General features: G+C 36.1%; 1 protein-coding gene across 2 annotated transcripts in view; it reads right to left on the bottom strand.

Annotated features, from left to right (window-relative positions):
- TPP2 (tripeptidyl peptidase 2) overlaps window positions 1-20107 on the bottom strand; it is a 54636-nt gene extending 34529 nt beyond the window's left edge. For both annotated transcript variants that reach the window (XM_026851492.1, XM_026851500.1), the window contains exons 1-15: window positions 19808-20107; window positions 17198-17326; window positions 15958-16053; window positions 15437-15541; window positions 14722-14846; window positions 13839-14002; window positions 11642-11796; window positions 10562-10638; window positions 9931-10058; window positions 8008-8107; window positions 5772-5920; window positions 5527-5642; window positions 3756-3924; window positions 2210-2367; window positions 776-852 (exon numbers count right to left, since the gene is read on the bottom strand). In XM_026851492.1, coding sequence (XP_026707293.1) covers window positions 776-852; window positions 2210-2367; window positions 3756-3924; window positions 5527-5642; window positions 5772-5920; window positions 8008-8107; window positions 9931-10058; window positions 10562-10638; window positions 11642-11796; window positions 13839-14002; window positions 14722-14846; window positions 15437-15541; window positions 15958-16053; window positions 17198-17326; window positions 19808-19852 — 1793 coding nt within the window. In that variant the 5' untranslated portion in view covers window positions 19853-20107. The remainder of the gene's footprint in view (window positions 1-775; window positions 853-2209; window positions 2368-3755; window positions 3925-5526; window positions 5643-5771; window positions 5921-8007; window positions 8108-9930; window positions 10059-10561; window positions 10639-11641; window positions 11797-13838; window positions 14003-14721; window positions 14847-15436; window positions 15542-15957; window positions 16054-17197; window positions 17327-19807) is intronic.
- Between the last annotated feature and the right edge of the window lie 2190 nt (window positions 20108-22297).

The raw sequence follows: 22297 nt of genomic DNA, 5'->3' as shown, positions 1-22297 counted from the left end.
TTCATCTGTTTTTAAATGCAAAAATACTCACAAAAAAAGTGTACAATGAGGATATTTAGTCCTCAGCACCAATTACTTTAATCCATACCAGTACAGAATCTGACAGCACAATATATCTACAAGCTCCTCCACATTATGAAGACATCCTCCCTGTATCCTGAAGTTACTGTGCTTAAACGTAAGTATTAAAGAATCCTAGTTTTCAGTGGATCTGTTTTTCCTGGCTGAGTGTCTTCCATACAGTGGGCTAAGATCTGTAAGAAGTAATATTTCTATGAATGAGTTAGTTACTTTTTTTTTTTGTCAGGGCAGATTGTCCACTGAATAAGTTTAATAAGATATTCTCCTTCTTTATCAACATCACTGAAGTTATAAGTTTAAACCAATGATGGGCACAATACTAACTGTCCAAATCCACTGTATTAAAGTCATGATGGAAGCTTATCCCCAGTGTTTACCTGTCAAATGCACCTATGAGTATATCAATTAATACTCTGGTCACGATCCAGAAGTCATCTGTGTTCTGATGGACCCAGAAGCTGCTGCTCTGGCTAAGCCCACCAGAACACACTGCCTTGTGGCTGCCAGGACCAAAATTACAAAACAGCCACTGTTATCTAAGCCTGCTACAAGAATCTTTTCAGATATCCACTCCCTTATCAAAGTTAGTAGTAAGTTCAAGAACTCCTGGAGAAAGAAGGTGGTGAAATAAACGGCAACAAGTGGGTACCAAAAACTAAACCTAAAAATGCAGATAAAGCCTCAATTTACTGACCTTGTTGGTATAACAACAGTTATTGGGACTCTGAACAGAGGACCTGCATTAGGCATTGCTATATCATATCCACACACCTAACAAAATAAAAAACAGTCATTTAAGTATCTTTGGTCAAAACGAAATTACAGAAGACACAATAAACTTAAACTAGTTTGAGTATTTTTAATCTTTGTAACTATCACTGAAAAAAAGAAATAAAATCTTAATTTGATCACTGTCACCCTAGAAATAGTAAAACAGCAACACTGACCAAGAAAAAAAATAAATTAGTTTTCACACTTACTACTCATTTCAGACTTTCCCCAGAAGTTTTCAAGCTTTCAATCCTCATTTATATCAAAAGCTCAATCCCGTATCAAGTCCCTATATCAAAAGCTCAACCTAGTCTCAACTCAGAATTTGTCCTAATCAGCCACCTTATTTTATTTCAGCTATTTTTGTAGTGTTAAAAACATTTTAGTCCTCTTTTTTCCAAGACTGTTTGAGTAAATACAGTTCAATTTACCATGCCTTTCATGGCCAAGCTCTACCTACTATCTATGAAAATTTGTTCCATCATCACTCTGCTAAAATGTTCTCAGTGGTACTATAGAAGACTTGCAACTCTAAGCATCTTAAGCAAGTCACTTCTAAAAAAGCAAGCTGATATAATCTTCATTACAATCAACTACAATGGAAACATTTCAACATTAATATTAATGTTTGCAATGAGAATGGAGAGAGCTAAAAAAATATTTTTTGTTGGTGGGTTTCTTTTGCAGGAGTGAAAGAGGGTAGTTAGAAAATGAGAAATTTAACAGATTTCCTATTAAATTTATCCAAATCTGAACATAGCCACTCAAAGTCAGCAAAATGCTTCTGCTGTACACAGCCATTATCACTCATTGTTCTCCTTCAACTTCTAAAATGAGGTAGAGGTAAGGAAGCAATAAAATAGATTGCATCATTGTACCCAAGCAAATACTTAAGGTAAAACAAAATCTTGGGTCCATATAAGACTGCATGGCACCACCACAAAAGCCAGGCCAGTCCTTAAGCCACCACAGAAAGACAGAAATATTTAAGACTTCATAAAACTCTAAGTCTCTGTACTCAATAATACAGGACTGAGCATAATAGTCAAAGTTGAAAATGTATCCAGAGGAAAAAAGCCTCAGTGAATGGTTATTTAGATTATATTTTCTACATGCTTTTATGATTTAAAAACAGATACTGACAGTCCCATTGGCATGTGCTATACAACATTGTAGAACATAACTGTTGCTGAACCCTGGATTCAGCCTGTATACTGAAATGGAGTGTGGCACTATTTTCCTGTCTGTGTAGCACACAGCTTTTATTTCCTTAAAAATTACTTTTATAGAAGTTGATAGAGACCACATGAAATGGAAAGGACACACATTCTTGCTTAGAACACCAATACTTCAATACCTCTGTATAATGTAGTCCTTCTCTCAGGCCACGTGGATCCACACGAATATTTATGTGTCGACATTGGTTCATAAGCTCTAAATGACTAGGACATTGGACCCACGGTGCATTTGAAGTTAAAGCTAAATGTAGCTGGAGAGATATTCTTTCAGTGTTTTCTGTAAAGAAACAAATTTTAAAAACAGTTCAATAACACAAATATATGTTTAAATTCTATTATAACACAGTATTTGCCATTTAAATGTACACATCAATAAAATGTAATAGCAACCAATTCCTTTGGGCCTCTGGATGTCAGATTCTCCACAAAGGACAGTGTTCTGTATTATTTCTTTTAATCTGAGAAAAACAGCAGCAGTATGCAGTAAAATAAAGGTTGTACCCAACTTTGAGATTTTCTCTCTGAAGCAGTCAAACCCGACAAAGTTAAAGTTAGGCTAGTAAGCAACACTTCAGTTACCCACAACATAGTCTGGAAGCAGGTATAAGCTTTCTGGTATAGATAGGAATATAATAAAAAGTAATTGCACTGATTCTGAACGTTATAGAGAAACCTAAGCACGAGGTAAAGTCTTTTAAAAAGTCTACTATATAATTACCATATGACACAGAGAAATGAAATAAATTTAAAAAGCACCAATTGTAATGTAACATGTTAAATAACCCATTTACTCTGAGTCAGTAACCTGTCCTGATTCACGCCCTTTCTTTGCCTAAATAAACTCATCTCTGTCACATGCCAACCTTCCTGGGGATCACTGGTTTTAGGAAAGGAATTAATCTCAGTAACAAGCTCTCAAATGGATCATATTTTTCATACAATTCAGTCTCTCATGAGTTCCAATTTATATTTAATGAAGTAAAACACAGCAAAACAGTTGACGGAGAAAAGACATCAAACCTTATTTTGATTTGCACAAGTTACTTTTACCCTTTTAGTAACTAAAATCTTTATCAATTTCTGTATTGCCTTTAGTTACCGTTATGTTTATCCATTATTAGATGTGGAATTTAAGTCTAATTTGTTAAACTAAGATTTTTTTCTCAGATTGTGGAAACTTTAACTGAAGTCCACATCTAGAATTTATAGTCTTCAAACAACTAAGAAACTATAAATAACTAAGGAACCAATTTCTGGGTAAGTTCCTTCATCTTTAGAGAAGTAATCATTCTTTGCCAAGAGCTTCCTACAACAATTTGTAATTTCATGAAACGTTAGGAATATTTGATTATTTTTCTGTATTATTCCCTAGCTCCATAACTTCACTTTAAATTTCTTCAGAAGAGAGATCCCTTTTTTCAGTGAAAGGAAGTATGAACAAAAACACTCCCCCAAAACATGGAAGTGTTATAAGTCTGAGGTTAGAACGGAAAGGTTGTTTAGCTGCATGCCTTCATTTACCATGAAATTTAGAGTTGCACTTAGCCCTTTTATGGTACAGATTCCTATCACTCCTCAAAATCACAGCTTTTTTGTTTAAAAATTACACTTTATTTCCACCTGCCCCCCTTCCCCCACCCCCATCATACGAAAGCTCTTTCTTACCTGTATTCTCAGGAAAGACAGGTTCTATGCCAACCCCATGATCAGAAGGTGCAGCTATCTGGGCAGGATCTCTGAGGTAGATTCCACGGTTGCTGCCAACAGTAACTGTAAAGCCTATGTTACTTGTGAACGATGAATTCTGAATGAGGTAGTCATAGGCTTTATCAACCTGTTAGAAATAACATTCTAAATCAACAAATTTCAACTTCATAGTAATTTATGCATTTTATCCTCAGTATGAAGTGTTCATTCAAGCAGAGCAACAAAGAGTGAAGTAACTTGCACGCTACCTGACCCACACTGACTGTGCCTTATGATACTCAGTATAGAAAATCAGGCAACATTTTCAGTCTGCAACAGCCACACAGAGAACATCAAAATTAAGAACATTAAAAAAAACAAAAGACAAATCCATCAAAAGATTAATAACAAAAGTTTTCAGAGATTACTTCAAAGACAAGGAGTACTTCAAAGGCCCAGACTTACTATACTACTTTAGGCACCTTTCTCATATGTAGAACAACACTAGTTAAGCTTTTAAACCTTTTATACAATAGAAGTTAAGCAGTTCAAAAGAGACAAGCAATATAGGATGCCCATATAAGTTTTATATATTGATATGACATAAGAGAATAAAATGAAATTCAGCCCCAGATTTAAGTAGATAGGCTGTCACAGTAAATTCAGATGACAAGTTAATCTTTTTTGTTCCCTTCTGTCTCACTTTCTATACTACTGATTCCAAAAAATCTTAAGAGTCTCTTCTACTTCATAGTGAGCTACCTCCACCAGCAGAGATTAGGGCACTCTCCTTTGAGACAAGTGGACATAAAATAGCCTCATTCTCCCACATCAGAGTTTTACCCACATTTAACACTTGTTTAATCACAGACTACTAAATCATAAGATATGACTGATGCATTTCATTTTTCTGTGGCAATGCTTTTTGTTTGATATATGGCCACCACCATTGTTGCCTTCTGTATCAAACTCAGTGTTACAGATGTGCTTAACGGACATTACCTACTAGGTTCTAGCATCTCCAGAATGTGACTTTAGGGCTAAGCATTTAATATCTAGCATCTTCAAGCATGAGAGCAAAATCTCAGTACCTCTATTTGGCTATGATAGGAGTGATTTTAGGCAAAAACCAGCAGCAGCTCTTTAAGAATTTAAGCTTATGCACAGGGAGACTGCCATTCACTATGCTTTCATCAAAAGATCTGTCACAGATTTCCAAGCTACTTAGAAGTCCACAGGATACAACGAACACTCTTTTTCAGTGTAGGCCCAGGGCAAAGCCATCATACAACTGCAGTTGTACTGCTTTATGAACCACTGTGGGTATCTCTATCTTCATTGTTCAGAATTTACAGTTCCAGCTTTTGTCTGCACAGAACAAGTTCAGCTCTCTCTGACAATAGCATAAAAACATTTTTGGACATTAGGACAGAATTTGGACAGCATCCAAAGCTACATGTGGGTGATAAAAACCCACATCCCACTTCAACGTCCACATACCTTTTTGATCAGTCTAAGAATGTGTCTACTTAACACATATTTATTCTACAGTAACCGCATGCTGAAACTGAAAGAACTATCTCATGCCTCCTCGCCTCCCACCACATTCCCTTCTCCCTCAATCAGATTTGAGAAGCAAGTAGCATGGGAGCAAACTGAGTGAGCTTATCTAGAAGGTTGCTCTTTTTTTGTGGGTTACTTTTCCATTGGCAGTTATTTATACTATCCTGGATTCTTTGCTAGCAAGTACCTGAATAATACCATGTCCTTGTGCAAATACTTCTATGTTTTCAGCTTCCACTGCAGTATTTTCTAATGCTCTTCTGACAGAATGAACAGTGTAATGAATATCATTAGCTTTGAGTCCTGAAATTAAAAATAAGGGTATTATTGGATACAACAAAAAATTTGAAAATTACAGCATTTTTTAAAAAAGGAAAACATATCTAATCTCTTCCAGACTATGCATCTATATTTAACATTGTAGCACATTACCTGACAATACTAATGCAATGCCTCCACATGCATTGGGAGAAGACATAGATGTGCCATTCATGAGTTGTGTTCCTCGCAGAGTCCAGTTCGGAACAGAAGCAATAGCACCTCCCGGGGCACTAATACTTACTCCAAGGGCTCCATCAGTGCTAACATTAAAACAGAATGGTTGAAAAACAAACTTTTTTCTGCACACTTTAACTTGAAGTTATTCGTGCACTTAAAATAATTGTAGCTTTAAGGAACTTTCACAAGTGTATTAGTTATTATTACTTATTCATTAACCCATGAAACCCAACAAAAAGCATGCCACTAAGTAGCAATTTAAAATGTCACACAAATCATCAGCTATGCCTGTTTTACTCCTCGATACTCTTCACCAGGATTCAGTTTAGCCAGCAGATAATCTTCTGGGATTTGAATCAGAAATTTCTTGCAAAACAAACCTATTAAACACTTCAATACGTAAATTAGTACTCTACATAGCCTATTTAACAGTTATTATTTTTAAAGAACAGTAAAAGGGAGAGGAAGACTAGAAAAGATCCAAAACCCCCGATCTCTAATTTCTCATGTTGACACTTCAATACTAGGTCAAATTTTAAATTACAATACAGAACCTGAGACAAGAAGAACAAGGGAAGATGACAAAAACCTAGTAATGTCAAGAGTTAGACCGGCATCAGTTGGGCCTAAGTTCCTTTCCTTTCTTGCTCAAGCATATTTAAGAACAGAGCTAGTACCTATGGCACAGTTAAAGCAGCATCTAGTCTTCAACTGTATGAACCAGATATACTGTATCTTCCTTGCTCTGGACAGACAAAAATTGTACCACTTCAATAAGGACAGCACTGTGCCTGAGCTATTAAGCTCTGTAACCAGGCAGGTTATAACTGCTTCACATGTCTAAAATATGTCTCAAAACAGAGTACTCCTAGTATGATACTGTAATGTAACATTTGGACATACTTTATGACAGCCCTATATAAACAACAGGTTCCAGCCAAGCAGTGCACAGAGTATCTGCCTATGAGGCTTTTCCACTGCTTACTCAGACTGATGCCCTACCTCAAGCCTTGCCTAGAAAAGTTTTAGGAACTCTCTAGTCACCTATATGTTGCACCCTACACAAGTGAAATCCTCCTTTGGTCAGACTTGGGCCTTTCAGCTGACATATGCTCATTCTGACTGTTTTACAATTGCAAAGTGACAAAGCACACAAAATTTTTTTTTAATATATGCATGTGTGTATGTACATGAATATTAATTACAAATCTTTCTCCCTTTCTCAGCTGAAGGCAAAGACCACGTTTCTCTTCTCTCTATATGAAAACATGGCAATTCTACATAATATGGTTCCTGGAACTTGGCTGTAAATATACAAACACCATGACAGTTAATTAAGACCAATGTTAATAGGGAAGCATTTGCTGTATAACCAGCAAATAAACCAAGGACCAACCTAAAGCTGTTTTTTAAAATTTATTTTCTCCTTCACCCAATACTATCGTAGGCTAAAGTACAAAAGACAGCATACAGTAACTTCATGACTCACAAGAACAATTCCACAGTCTAAACACTGGCAAGAACTCAGGAAGAGACACTACACTTTGTTTCTTCTTTTGTCTGCCACATTACTATTAAATGTTTCTGACACATTAAATTAAAAAAAAAGTTTTAATTGCCTCTACATTTTATTTTATATCTTTGAGATCATTTTCTATAACACGAGGTAGAAAAGCATTTTTGTCTGCCTACTCATACCTCTGCTGGACTCAAGCAAAACCCTTGAGTAAGTTGTGCCATCTTGTGCAATGTGACTGAAGCCACAAGTAACACCACTGCAGTAACAGTATTTCTTTTGATCTTCTACACTAACAGAACAGTCAGCTTCACCACACTAACTTAATGAAATAAATGCTATGGAAAAATTCCTCTGAAAAAAAAAAATTTCAGAAACAGAACAATTTTCTAAACAACTTTTCAACAACTTTCATCATGTCTGAAAGGTCTGCACACAAACACACTTTCCTGCAACATACAGGTTGTGCTGAGGCAGTTCAGCGGTCCTTCCATTGCCCAAGGAGTTCTAGAGCCTTCCAAGAACAGCAGGCTACATACATTCTTCCCGTGGAAAAGAAATACTATTATTCTGGTATTAATGACCAATTTTTAGATTTTGTATTACATAATCTGAACTTCAAAGTAATGAATTTGTTCCTTTAGTATAACCTACCTTGGTCCTCTGGAAGACCAAGTATATTGATTTGCTGGCAGTTTTTCTCTTAAAGAGTATTCAGCAACCATCATGTCAGGTGATACATAGGCACCAACACCTGTAAAAAAATTCAGATGTACAATGCATTTTTATTAAAATAAAAATTAAGTATTACTATGTTTTAAATTCATTATAAGAAGGATTTTTGCTTGACATTTAAAAACAGAAACACATTTTTCATCTCTTTAAATCCAAGTACTTTTGCAGAGCAAGCATAAAACAGCATGTTATGCAGTAACAATGCTAATGATCATACTATGCAATATTAAAATATTATGTAAACTTCAAAGTTTCATTTTTATTCAACTGGAGTAGAATGTACTCACCTTCTACATTTCCTTCACAACAGATCACTTCAACGTGTCTCCACTCTCTCCCACACCCCTTTGGCTGTGTTTACACTATTACAAACTACACCAATCATACCTCAAAAAATGTGAATTGTTTCACATTCCCATGGCTCACAGTACACCACCTGGAATAGAGGGCCACATCTACACAGCTCAAACATAGCAATGAGTAAACGACTACGTCAAAGCCTGCTAAAGATGTATTTTTAGAACAAGATGCCAAGGAGGCAGATTGCATCCACACTGTGTACTTTCTAAAGTGTACGCTCCATTTTCTTATGACACAAACACTATCAGGATGGTAGAAAACTACCATACCAAACTGAGAAACAAATTTTACAAGGTCCATGTCCACACTGTCTGTGTGAATTAAGTCAACCTATCAACTGTATTTTGCTTTACCCTCAAAAAACAAACAAACAAAAAAACCCTATCTGGTTCACTCCAGATGGAGGACAAAAAGCAAGCTACTTTAGATGAAGAGTAAATGATCACCCAGTCTCTAGAGTGATATAACAAGTAAACTGAATTGACAGAGGAGATACATTTTAAGAGCAAAGCCAATGCAGACCTGAAAAGAGTTTTTTAGTTCCAGTTCTAACCCCCAGTCTCAGTAGTGGAGTAATTGCAGATTAAACTTTTAGAAAGTAATCAGCATTAATTCTACTAGGTGTCCTGAAAAAGTGTTTCTCCAACTTTCAAGTCTACATGCTAGTCTTGCATGAGAAATCTGAGATTTAACAAGCATCTTGTGTAATGCAGTAATGCCGTATCAGAGGATATACATAAAAACTAAGACCAGAAAAATTAATCCCAAACTCTATAGACATTTTGCTTTTTCCTTAATCTTTCACTGAAATACCAAAAATATACACCAGCCCATCAGAAAAAACAATTCTTACGCTAGTAATAGACTTGCATAGAAGTGGCTCTAGGTCTGAAAGAATTCTTTCCCTAGAAGGACTTGTCTAGGTCATGAGATTATTTTATGGCCAAATTAAAAAGCTTTGTTTCCCTATAAATAGAAATTAGACTGATGAAGACTGACAATCTAAAACTGTGTTTCTGACAATTCAGAACACATTGCAAGACTTTCCAGAAGATTAATTAGAATTCAACTTACTTAGACTTTTTACAACTTGCATTTACCAGCAGTTACTGGTCTGAGTGGTGTGCTCAATTACAGTTAAATAAATCTTAGAATCTTCTAACAGGTCAAATCACACAGATTTCTTTTGGAAATTTTGTAGAAAGCCATTTCAAATCAAGAACATCCACCTCCTACCTCTGTTTTCTATGTAAGTAAGGTCTTGAATGTTAAGAAGATACCAATCTAAATTTTTATACCTAAACATACAGCAAGTGCCTCACCCAGAATTAATCTTGTAGCCCAGTAGTCTTTGATTTTTTTTTTTAGATTTAGTTCAGCAATCAACTGATGATGTCAAACACGTAACACAAGTACAAACTTGAAAAGACATAAGCTGAACACTGTGAATTGTTGGGGTTTTTTTTTAAACAAGTTATTTACCTATTACACTAGATGTAGTTCCACCAGGACATCCTACTGTAGAAAGGCAAGGGCCATTATTTCCTGCACTTGAAACATAGATTACATTGTGTTTCCACACTGCTTCATTAATTACTTCACAAATTCTCCTGATGTAAGAGAAAAAAAGTAAAGTCATTTAATCAACAATATTGCTTTTCTCCCACAGGACAAACTCCCATTTCTAGTACAATCTCTGTGACCAGTCACAGAACAAGGATTATTATGCAGCCTACTTCCCACACCTAGCAGAGGCAGTTCCAGTACAGAAGCTGACCACAAAAAAAAAAAAAAAATCCTCTGTTTTTAAAAAGGAGTTATGTAGTAATATTAAGTCTCAAAAAACCCCCCATGGATTAAGTAGTGTCCCATCTACACAAATTCTTCATTATTCTAAAATACTCTTTGTATTATAAAACAATTGTACTTTTGATAGGTTTACATAACTTTCAAAGATAGTAAAAAAAATGTAAACTGCAGCAGTGTAATGTATATGAATCATCTGGGCCTGGACAATTCATTCTTACTGACAGTTCATTTACACAAAGCTCAACAAATGTTACTCCACTTCTGTGATATTAAAATACTTTATATTAACTTCAGTAGTGCTCACCCAGAATTTGGCCAGTGTGTTGCCTCTCCATAGCTATAGTTGACAAGATCACATTTGTATTTTATTGCTTCTATCATCTGTCAAAGTAAAAATAGAAGTTAAAATACATACTAATCATAAAATGAGTCACTTAAGGAATGCCATATCCATCTGCTTAAACTGACCTGCTACAGATCTAACAAAAAGGAATAAATTTCTTCTGACACTACAAAAAATAAATTAATTTATTTTGATCAGTTATTTAAGTGGTATTTCCCAGTGAACAAACAGAATAAAAAAACCCACTCCCTGAACAGTCTTATTCTTGCCATGTCCCAAGCTATAAATTAAGACATTACCCTAAGAGAAAACTGATTACTTCATTAGTCTTGTCTCAAATGTCTGTCCTCAACAACATAAAATTATCCTTTCCTGTGCAGCTTGGTTGAATTCCAAAGTCACAAAAATATTATTGTACATCTTCACGTTACTATAGAAAGATATTCCATGGGCCACAAATATAATTTTCTATTTTCAGTTCCATTTCTCATGTAAAATTTTCCCCATCAACTCACTACATGGAAAATGTCCTGGGCCTTTCAACTTTAAAAAGGAATTTAGAAAACTTTCATCACTCTTAAAAAAAAGTTAAAATAAATTCAGGCACATGGGTAGATACTAGTCTCTAGTCTAGATTTAAGTATTCTATAGTTACTTAGATAACTACAAAAAAGTAAAACACAGAACATAGAACTTTAAATAAGCATACAAGTAGCTTAATGCATGTGTCAAGCTAGCCAGGCATACTGCAATTTTGCCGGTCAGAAAAACCCTGAGGTGCTCTATGCAACAGAAATCTTGTTTTATATTAAAACGTTAGTCTTAAGATATGTTTTAGTGGGTTGGGGTGTGTGTGTATTTTTGTTTATTTTGGATTTTTAGGGGGGTATGTGTGTTCGGTTGCTCTCAACATTTTTTGTTGGAAATAATCTAGACCCATAAAAACACGGCCTATAAGGAAGTAGAGCAGAAAGTTTTCCACAATATTACACAGTTAGGTCACACTGCTAAGATTAATCATTTATTCAGTGAAATACCCACAGCTCTTATTAGACCAGTGCCAGTTTCCATTGTACTTAGTCTTGTATCGCCAATCTTGATTGCAAGAATCTGAGCTCCAGGAGCCACACCATTTCGTTCTGGTTCTTCTGGAAAGTATCCAGCTGCAATACTAGCCACGTGTGTTCCGTGTGCTCCTGAGAAAATGAAAAGTTGTATCACTGTATGTTTAGTGAACTTTCTTTACACCAATTTAATACACTACAGCTTATTTAATTTTCACTTATTGAGCTATAAGTATAGAAATTCAGTTGGTGGCCAGTCACAACTGTTGCTCCCCAGGGCTCAGTACTGGGCCCAGTTCTATTTAATTATCTTTATCAATGATCTGGATGAGGGGATAAAGTGTACCTTCAGTAAGTTTGCAGATAACACCAAGTTGGGCGGGAGTGTTGACCTGCTTGAGGGTAAGGAAGCTCTACAGAGGGATCTGGCCAGGCTGGATCAATGGGTCAAGGCCAACTGTACGAGGTAAAACAAGGCTCAGTGCTGGATCCTGCACTTGGGTCACAACAACCTCATTAAATGCTACAGGCTTGGGGAAGAGTGTCTGGAAAGCTGTGCAGAGGAAGAGGACCTTGGGGCACTGGTCAGCAGGCAACTGAGTGTGCCCAAGTGTCCAAGAAGGCCAACAGCATCCAACAGGATGGCCAACAGGACTAGGGAAGTGATTATCCCCCTGTACTCAGCACTAGTGAGGCCACACCTTGAATACTGTGTTCAGTTTTGGGGCCCTCACTACAAGAAAGACATGCTGGAGTGTGTCCAAAGAAAGGCAACAAAGCTGGCAAAGGGTCTAGAAGAACCTTAGTCTTATGATGAGTGGCTGAGGGAACTGGGATTGTTTAGTTTGCAGAAAAGGAGACAACCTCGCTCTCTACAACTACCTAAAAGGAGGTTGTAGCAAAGGTGGGTGTTGGTCTCTCTTCCCAAGTAACAAATGATAGGACAAGAGGAAATGGCCTCAAGTTGTACCAGGGGAGGTTTAGATTGTATATTAGGAAAAATTTATTCACCATAAGGGTTGTCAAGCATTGGAACAGGCTGCCCAAGGAAGTGGTGGTCACTATCCCTGGAGGTATTTAAAAGGGACATGTAGATGTGACACTTAGGGACATGGTTTAGTGGTAGACTTAGCAGTATTAGGCTAACAGTTGGACTCAATGATCTTAAGGGTCTTTTCCAATCTAAATTATTCTGTGATTCTATAAAATGAGCCCAAGGTTCAAATAATTTCATTTAATAAATGTCATATTATACTAAAAAAAAAAAAGACAGTAAACAGCAGCAATTGGTAAAATGAAACAGCTTGAGGCAACAAGAAAGGCAGAAGGCAGAGAGAAGTATTAACTTAATTCCACTAACTAAAAGGCTCAACACTTCCTACTCAAAGTTATGAAAATTGTACCTGAGGTGACTCAGATGGTGGGGATTAAGAGAAAAAATTAGAAATTAAACTGTACAGAGGTATAAAAAGGAATTTCTCAAAAAAATTCCAATCAATTTAGAAACCAGAACTGCTTCTATAGTTCTACTGAGATGGGATAATTTCATGACAAATTAAGAGCATTTTTCAAATCAAATACATCCGTACCACCTTTAACCACTCAGGATGCTTCCAGAAGAAAACATTATCATATAAAGTATACACAAATATTAGTTCAGAGCAGTTGGAGCTACAGCTACAGTGACACCTGCCATGACAAAAAAGTATGGATAAACCAAGATAAAGATTAATACCCCTTTTGTTCATGGACGTTTTATTTAAGGTTCTTAAGCTATACAAGCATAATAGGACAGCAACAACAACAACAAAATCACCACCCTATATTCAAGAAATAAACCAAAGAAGGTACTTTGAAAGAAGGTTCTCTCTATTTGAGGCTTTAAGATGCAGGAACATTTTTAAGAGTACCTAAGATACCCATTCTATGTATACATGCATATGAACACGAAGTTGACAATATTTCAGACAAAAATGCAAGCAAGTTTTGTAATCAGCTGTTATTATATGTCTAGTTCAGGAAATCTCAATATTGATCTTGATTGCCATAGTAATGAAGACTGTATTAAAACTGCTGCTTGAGCCATCCCAAGTATCAGAATCAGGACTCAATACAAATTGCTGCTTCTCATACCCACCCAGCAGCAAAATTTTCTTAAGATTACTTTCATTTACCTCCACTTGTCACAATGGAAAGAAGGTTTCCATCATCATATATATTTACAGAATAATTCAACATCTCAGATGTTCCGAAAGATCCATATTCCTGAGCCTCTTTGTAGGTTCTCAGCACTGTACAGCTAGTTAAGTCACCACTCTCACTTGTATCTATGCAGGCTCTGCCAGCAAAAACAAAAACAAAAAAAGCAAGTTTCCAACTGCTGTAAACTTTCAGTTATCTCTCTCCCCCAGCAAAGAGTACCACAAAGACTTCAAGAAGTCTGGTTCTGTGTTTACAGTATCTTACTACTTTAAGTTGGTATTTTTAAACCTGGTTGTTTATACTTAAATTCAGAAACTACAAAGATCTCTAAATAAACTGATTCTCAAATGCTACTAAATTAAAATAAATCTGTCTCTGAAAAGCAAGCATATGGAAATTCAGGCAACCTCTTCAAGGAAGAAATTTTACTAAAGCTAGTTGTTCCATGCTGGTACACAAACATCTGAAGTCTTACCCACTGTTTTATATGATGCACAGTATCAGTCAAGAAAAGTCACATTACGTCTTGAAGTTTGTGCAAAGACTTCTGCTTTGGTTTTTTTGTGTTCTTCTATCACCAATGGATACTCAAAGCAATTCTACTCTGTCTCAGAGGAAAATCCCACAAGCTTACAATTTATATCCTGCTGTCTTCAATAAGCCTTCACTCTACCCCACCTTCATTTAGGATTGGAACATTGACATGAAACTCAAGTGATACAGCAGGATTATTTTCAAGCATATAATACTGAAGATCTCTATAAAGATGGTTGATTTAAAAGTTAACACAGTCTTCAATGCAAGCTGCTGTTTCATCTATAGAACAAGACATTTTAGACAAGTTTAGGCATTTACCTCCAGGTCTCACCATCATTCCATACTAGACAATCATATACTGGGCCTGGATCACTATATTTTTTCTCAAAAGAATTCAACAGTTCCACTTGATTTTGAAGTTCTTCCTTTATTAGCTTATTTACCTAACAAGGCAACAAAAATACAGTTAGAGTATTTCTAAACTTACTACAAAATACAAAATCCTATATTCCTTTCTGATGCTACACATTTGTTTTGTTACTCCTGTCAAGAATGTAAGAAATCCTAGGAGTCACGAATACCTAGAAGTTCAATGGTTTTCAACAGTGCACCATTTGTTATTGGCCTATTACATATAACTATTTCCAATTTCTATAATTGTAACATTTAAAGCCCTCTTTCTTTCTTCTTCTTTTTGTTTTGCTTTACAGATTGTGAAATGATAAAGAAGTGACCCAAAGCACTTCTGGTACTTCACTGAAATAGTACCTAGTTTACAAAAAAAAAAAAAAAGGACATGTTTAGAAGATTCCAACTTTGAACACAGCAAGGATGACAGCCTCAGAAAGGAGCATAATAAATTAAAAACAAAACTTATTAAAAATACACTAGAAAGTATTTGAACTAATACCTTTTTCATATCTGAAAGTATCTTCCACATATCTCCTTCACTCATCTAAAACTATTTTAATCCTCTCAACCAGCAAAAAATTGTTGCAAATAAGTTTACAAATTTATTTAGATTTACACAAACCTGGGAGGGAGAACTATGAGCAGCATCAAATTCTTCTTGTTTCCTGCAGGCCTCTGCTAGAGCCAGTCTGTGAACAGGATCCCAGAGTTTTTCCTTGCGTTCTTTCTGTAAAATAAAATCAATATACTTGCTCAATATACTGACAAATACATATGTAAGTATGAAGACTATGAAAAAATTTAAGTTCTGATTTGAGATCCAATGACTAAAAATGTTCAGCACAATACTACAAATAAACATCAATTGCTACATAGAAAAAAAATTGATATCAGTAAAGACTTTTTGCCTCAATGGACCGCTGTGAGGACCACCACTGGGCCACCTCCTGTTGTTCTGAAAGATAAGAGAATATGGATCATGTATGTCAAAACTAAACAGAAAAATCAGTGAGAGAACAGCTCTCAAGCACTGACTAGCAGCATACATGTTACCAAATCACATACTGTTGTTTCCTAGAAATACTTAAGAATCAAAACAGTGTAATATTACTATACACCAGAAGGAAAATGTTAATTTCTTACCTGAATCCTCTCCTTAAGAGCTTTAGGGTAGATATCATAGCCATTTTTTATGCCAATGTGATACTTGCCTGAAGGATTTACCCAGTTCAATGGAATCTACAGAAAAGTATATTCAGAAATAGGTTAAATAATGGTGTAAGAAAAAAAAATCAACACGGTGTAAGATAAATTAGCAGAACAGACTTGCAAATATCACCAGTTAACTTCCCTGTCTTCATGACAGTAACTGCTGCACTAAGTTTCAATGATATATGACCACTCCAATCCAGTTCCAAAGGCATCAGTATCAATTTATGTGACACTGCCACTGAACATGTTTAAGTATCAGTTGCCCTGATACTCTACTTTTAAAACATAACACAGTCCCAGCAGTGTGGGTAGAGGCCTGGGGAAATAACAGCACTATAAATGAAAAGCAGCACCCTGGTATAAAAGGGTATTATGGTTCGTGGTCATGACAAACATCTGAGTGTCCAATTTTGTATCTCGCTTTAGTTTAGACTCTCAATATATCAGATCCACTATTCCTAGTAACACCAGCAAAAGAGAGCAACTGATTCACCCTTATAATCATATTCTGTGCAAGATTCAGAAGAAAGCTAATGGCACACAGAGATCCAAAGATCTGATGCCCCCATATCACCTCATCAAACTAGCCAATCAAGAACACATCAGTAACGTCAGCAGTTCCATATAGCAGACACCTCTACTAGATCTCATTGTGCCCTTTCTAAAAACCCTACACCATTTCTGTTCTATTCATAGTGAGAATGCAGCAAGCCTAGATCTAAGTCCTCAACAGACTTTTCAGTCTCTAGAACTATTTATCATGAGCTTAACACAATTCCTCTTGTAGTTCACACAAATGTGGAATATACTAGCACTTTTAAAGACAGAACAGTGTCTGATATTTTTAAAGAGTGTTAGCATCCTTTCTTCAGCCAGTTTCCAAAACTATATCAGATACTCATTTCAACAAAGAATAATTATTATCAAGACCCCCACAAAGCTCTTACACATCCCCATTCATCTATAGAGAATATTTAATATAAAGACATATGAAAAGTAAAAGAAACTAAAGCAATCGTTATGAAGATGAGCATGTGCAGTATTAGTTTTGGATAAGACCTGGTTAAAAGTAGTTTCAGTAAGTTCTGCAGAAACCAATAGGTCCTAAATTCGTTGTTAAACAAGAAAGAAAAATACGCCCAGTGCTGTCTCTGTACCACCAAATACTCACCTTTAAAGTTCTTCCAGAAAGACCAGTAATTTCTCCATCTTTAGGTTCTACAATGGTACATGTGGTTACATCACCACTGCCTGTTGTATCAATTATATCAATTATCTTGGGTTTCCCATCAGTTGTAATCTGAAAACATGAGCACAAAAAAATGGAAAATGTATTTGGTTACCCTTTATCATATAAATCAGGAAATTGTTCATTTTTGTTAATAAAAACACCCAACCTTTAACTGAAGGACATAAAACCAACTTGAAATTAAGTTAAATTTCCAATGAACTGAGTGTGCTGTGTCCATCTTACTGGTTTATACAAATTCACTAACTCATTTCTAAAAAGGATTTAAAAGAGAAGCAAGTAAGAACGTTGTATCAATAAGCACAGGAGCCTCGATTTAAAACCAAGCCTAAGTTTGCAAAACCATTTGCAGAAACTATTTCTGTTCAAATGATTTGCTGCATTGCTTCCATCCCACCATTCTGGCCAAATGTTATAGTAATGTGTGCACACTAACTAACAAAATGAAACGTACTGAAGTACACACACTCACAAGCTTGAGTCTCTTAACTGAGCTTAAATGTAAAAGGAACACAAGTTACTATCATCTTATTTTTCCTGTTTCAAGGATTTCGCTTCATGTTTTTAATCAAGCTGAAGTGTTAGGAGCTATAGCTATATACACCTAACACTACATAGGGAGTATTTTTACCAGGATGAGGAGAAAGAGATCTGACCAGCTAAGAAGAGTTTATGAGCATAAATTTAATGCCGCCTCAAATTATAAGAAAACTAGCCCTGATGGGCTTTACACTAGTTTCAGGCAACTAAACAACATCAAAAAAAGAAGCCATTAACCTACCTAAAGTTCCTTTCACCTAGAGGAACCTTCAATACAATTACCAAGAGTATGATTACGATTTTTTTTTAATATTCAGAAAAAAATCAATGTTATCTTGTTGTAATAACATGCTCCATCTAGCAGGCACTGTATGAGCTTATTCATCAAATAAACTATACTCCATATACAGCAGTATTTTCTTTAAGGCCAATATGAATTCCAAGGGCTGTAGCACCTCCCTTACAAGGACAGGTTGATAGAGTTGGGGTTGTTCAGCCTGAAGAAGAGAAGGCTCCAGGTAGACCTTATAGCGGCCTTCTAGTACTTAAAGGGGTACTACAGGGAAGATGAGGAGGGACTGTATCAGAGAGTGACAGGACAAGGGGTAATGGTTTTAAACTGAAAGAGAGTAGATACAGACTAGACATAAGGACAAACTTTTTTATGATGAGGGTGGTGAAACACTGGAACAGGTTGCTCAATGAGGTGGTAAATGACCCCTCCCTGGCAATATTCAAGGTTAGGTGCGATGGGGCTCTGAGTAACATGATCTAGTTGAAGATGTCCCTGCTCACTGCAGGAGGGTTGGACTAGACAACCTTTAACTGCCTCTTCCAACCCAAACTATTCTATGGTTCTATGAATTGGCCATGTGCACCTATTTTTACCGTTCTACATTAAAGATTGATTTAAAAAAAGAAACAAAAAAACCAAACCAATAATCTTCCCAATATCTCCTATTCACTACCTACACTGAAAGTGAAAAAAGCTTCTTGTTCAGAAAAGCAACAACATTTTCTCTTTTCTATGATTTAAATATCTGGTATTGTTGCCTTTATTCTCTATCAATAACTTTTATGCTATACCTAACATATATGGCTGGTAGTTTTGCTCAAATCATGCTCTGGAATTGTGAATTCAGCTGAAGTTAACAACATGGTCAAGCTGTTCCATGAAAGTCACTCTGTTGCTGCCAAAAAAACAAGAGTAAAGCTTTTATCACACCTCAACAAATAAGGATAAATACTTCCAGTGTCTCAAATACAAAGGGTTTAAATAAAATACACACACACCCCCAACCCTCCCCCCAAAAACCCCAAACAAAAAGCCCTCAACAAAAAAAACCCAAACAAAAATAGCAAGCAAACTCCTCCACTAATAAAAACAGGTTTAAACAGCTGAAAAGAAAACAATCAAACCCAGAAATCCCAAACCCACAGCAACTATAAAAAGAACATTCGTTTCATTTCCCAGAAGGTAACAAATACTGCTTTTGAAGAGGCTTCCTAAGGAAGAACTTCCATTACAGAAACCAACACTGCTACTCTGTTCATAGAAACTCATGTCCAGTTAAGAAAATTATTAAAATATGTTAACCTGTTAAAACATCTACTGAACAACAGATATACAGTAGCAAAAATTTACTTGGGAAACACAGTCCTAAAAAAATCATACAATTTCTTAGCGTTTGTAATGCCTTCAGATGCCAGTCTCTACTCACAGAAAAGTCAAGAGCTGTTCCAATAATAAAGTAACTGCAAGCAAAACCTGAAATTATCAGAATCAGACATTTTTCAATATGCTTCTAATCAAAATGAATTATTCAGTGATCAAAGCACAAGAAACAAGAATGAAAATGTAATCCAAGGTGACTTGTTTGAAGCAGACAAGTTATATTGCAACAGGTGGCCAGAACACAGATTTATGCCATAGCAAGCTTGGGTCGTTTTAAAAGTTGTTTCCTAGCCAGGAAGAAAATGTGCAGCTCCTACACTATACAGCTCTTTGCCTCCTAGCTGAATAGCAGGTCCACACATGCACGTGACTTTGTATGATTAGAATTAACAAATCGAAGTCTTTCAGTCTGACACAAGAAAACTGAGTTTCAGGTGCAAAGGTCCAAGGTTCAATTCCTAACGGCAGCGATCCAGACAGGTTCACGGTCATTTAGTGCAAGTAACTGATATGGCTTCCTCTGCTGACATGAACCGTTGTTTGACATACTGCCCACCAGTAGTAATGCTACAGTGATACTCAAGAGTTCAACTGGGTTTTCCTTTTCAAGTCTTGTAATTCTGAGGAAAAAATAAAAAAATAATCAAGTGAACTTGATCAATTCCCTCGTGTGAACAGAAAAATCCTGAACGAATAAATCTATTATAGAGAGAAGGTACATTTTAGTACCTTTCACATTAAAATTCAAAAAGTGAACTTTTATACACTGAAAAAGATTTTACAACGAAGTCCTCAATCCTACCTTTACTATCATGGTTTGCCTACAGCCATTTGAAAAAAATAAAAATAGTCTACTAGTTTATAACTGAAAATTATATTGTTGTTTATAACAAAAGTTTGAAAAAACATACTTTCATGTTAGCTCTGACTTCGTAAAGCAAATAAGTTAATAAATTGAGCATATAAAAATAACACCTGCCAAGTCATGGCAGTTGATCAGTAGAATAGTAGAGGAGCACCAGTATCTCTGACAATCCCAAATTAAAAGGCCAAGCAATATGCATTTGAGCATGTTTTTGTCAGACTATAAAATGTTACAGATTCCAACTGACAGCTATTGCAGCAAGAGGAGACGAACTAGTTCTTCAGCACTTTGGTCACAGGACAGCTGATAATCATCACAAAAAATAATTTTCAAGCATTTTTTTTTAAACTCAGTGCTGAAAAGCAAGTTAAACCAAACTAGCTGCTATTGCTAAAAGGTCATCTCAAAAGTACAAGATAATTTTAGTAAATAATACAGACACTTCACAAAATAAGCAAGATTTCAAGAAGCAGATGAACTGACTTATCTATCGTGAAACATAAGAAGTGACAACAGCAACAGGGAAAGGACAGGGTGGGGTTGAACAAAGACTATACATTCACAACCACAACACGCCATTAAACATACCTTATCTGCCCACCTAAAATTTCATCAGTTGCTGTGCCTTCATGGGGAGTTACAAGCCAGGACTCGGCAGGTAACAATTCTAAACAGATTCTACTAAGAGGGCTGAGAGGGGAAAAACTAGCATGAAACCAGCAAACAAACTGAACTTTAGAGCTGGCATCAACAGGTAGAGCATAAAGCAATGGAAGACGAGGTGAAAAGAGTTCTAGAAAGCAGTGACTATAAAAGATTTAGAAAGAAAAGGGAAGTAAGTATAAATTAGATTAACATTTTATGCAGCAAAGCAAGCCAACCAACAGAAAAAAAGAAATCCATGTAAGAAGGTTTGTTAAGCCTAGTAACTGTTCTCTTTACAGCAGCAAGCGTCTAGGGAAGAATATAAACATAATGGTACCTCCCTGTTATACTCTGTTCCCAAATCTTTTTGTCCCTCAGCAAGTGATTGTATCCAGTACATTTATGGCATCAGTGTTTATAAACCGAAGCATAGTATCAACAAGAAAAGGAACCCTACACAGGAACAAGATGCTAGGGAGCAGCAAAACATGAGCTGTTTTGTTTTGACTAAAACCCTGCTATATTCAAAACAGAGTAGCACATTTTGGCTTGTAATCATTATTAACGTTAACAAGAACTCAAAGTTTTAATACCCATTAACCTCACTACATATAATGCTTTCTCCTCCCTCTAAACAACTGAGTCAATTCTCATAGTTGTAAGTCCATGCCAGGCCAAGAACTGGCAATAAGACTGACAGTACGAAAAAGCAGTGGCAGAGAGTGGCATAAAGAAACCCAACACAGTTGTCCCAAGGTTAGAAACTACTTGTCACAGTACGGCTAAACTGTCTCGCTGTCTGTACCCAGGACACAGTCTTATTTTGTGAAGTCAAAATGTAAACTGCCCAATACTTCAGAGTGAGAACATTCTTCTTGTGAAAAAACTACTTATAAAGCTATTCTACAGACTGTGCCCTGCCTACGTCTTCTTTACAATTCCCTGTACCCTGTGAAAAATAGTCTCCCCATTCTGTAGCAAGCAGCTACTGAGTAGTTTCTGAGACATTTAGCAAGTAGCCTGAGTCAAGTGTATTAAGTGGGCAGCATGGAAAGAGCACACAGCTTCTTTACATGTTTCTTTAGCATCCCTGCAAACTTGCTCTCACCCATTGGCAACATTAATTCCACAACCCTCCTCATCAAAGTTCTCTACAAATCTTTTACTTCACTACCTGAAATTTTATCCTCCACAAAAAATACAGAGTGAAGAAAATTGGTGTGGTCAATACTGAGCTCATGAAGTTTTGTAAGTATCGATTATGAGCCTTGGGTTACTTATCTCAGAAGAAAGCTCT

Source organism: Athene cunicularia, assembly GCF_003259725.1.
Source record: "Athene cunicularia isolate RWA chromosome 1 unlocalized genomic scaffold, athCun1 chr1_part1, whole genome shotgun sequence".
Classification (NCBI taxonomy): Eukaryota; Metazoa; Chordata; class Aves; order Strigiformes; family Strigidae; genus Athene; species Athene cunicularia.
This window is presented reverse-complemented; position numbering and strand designations above follow the sequence as displayed.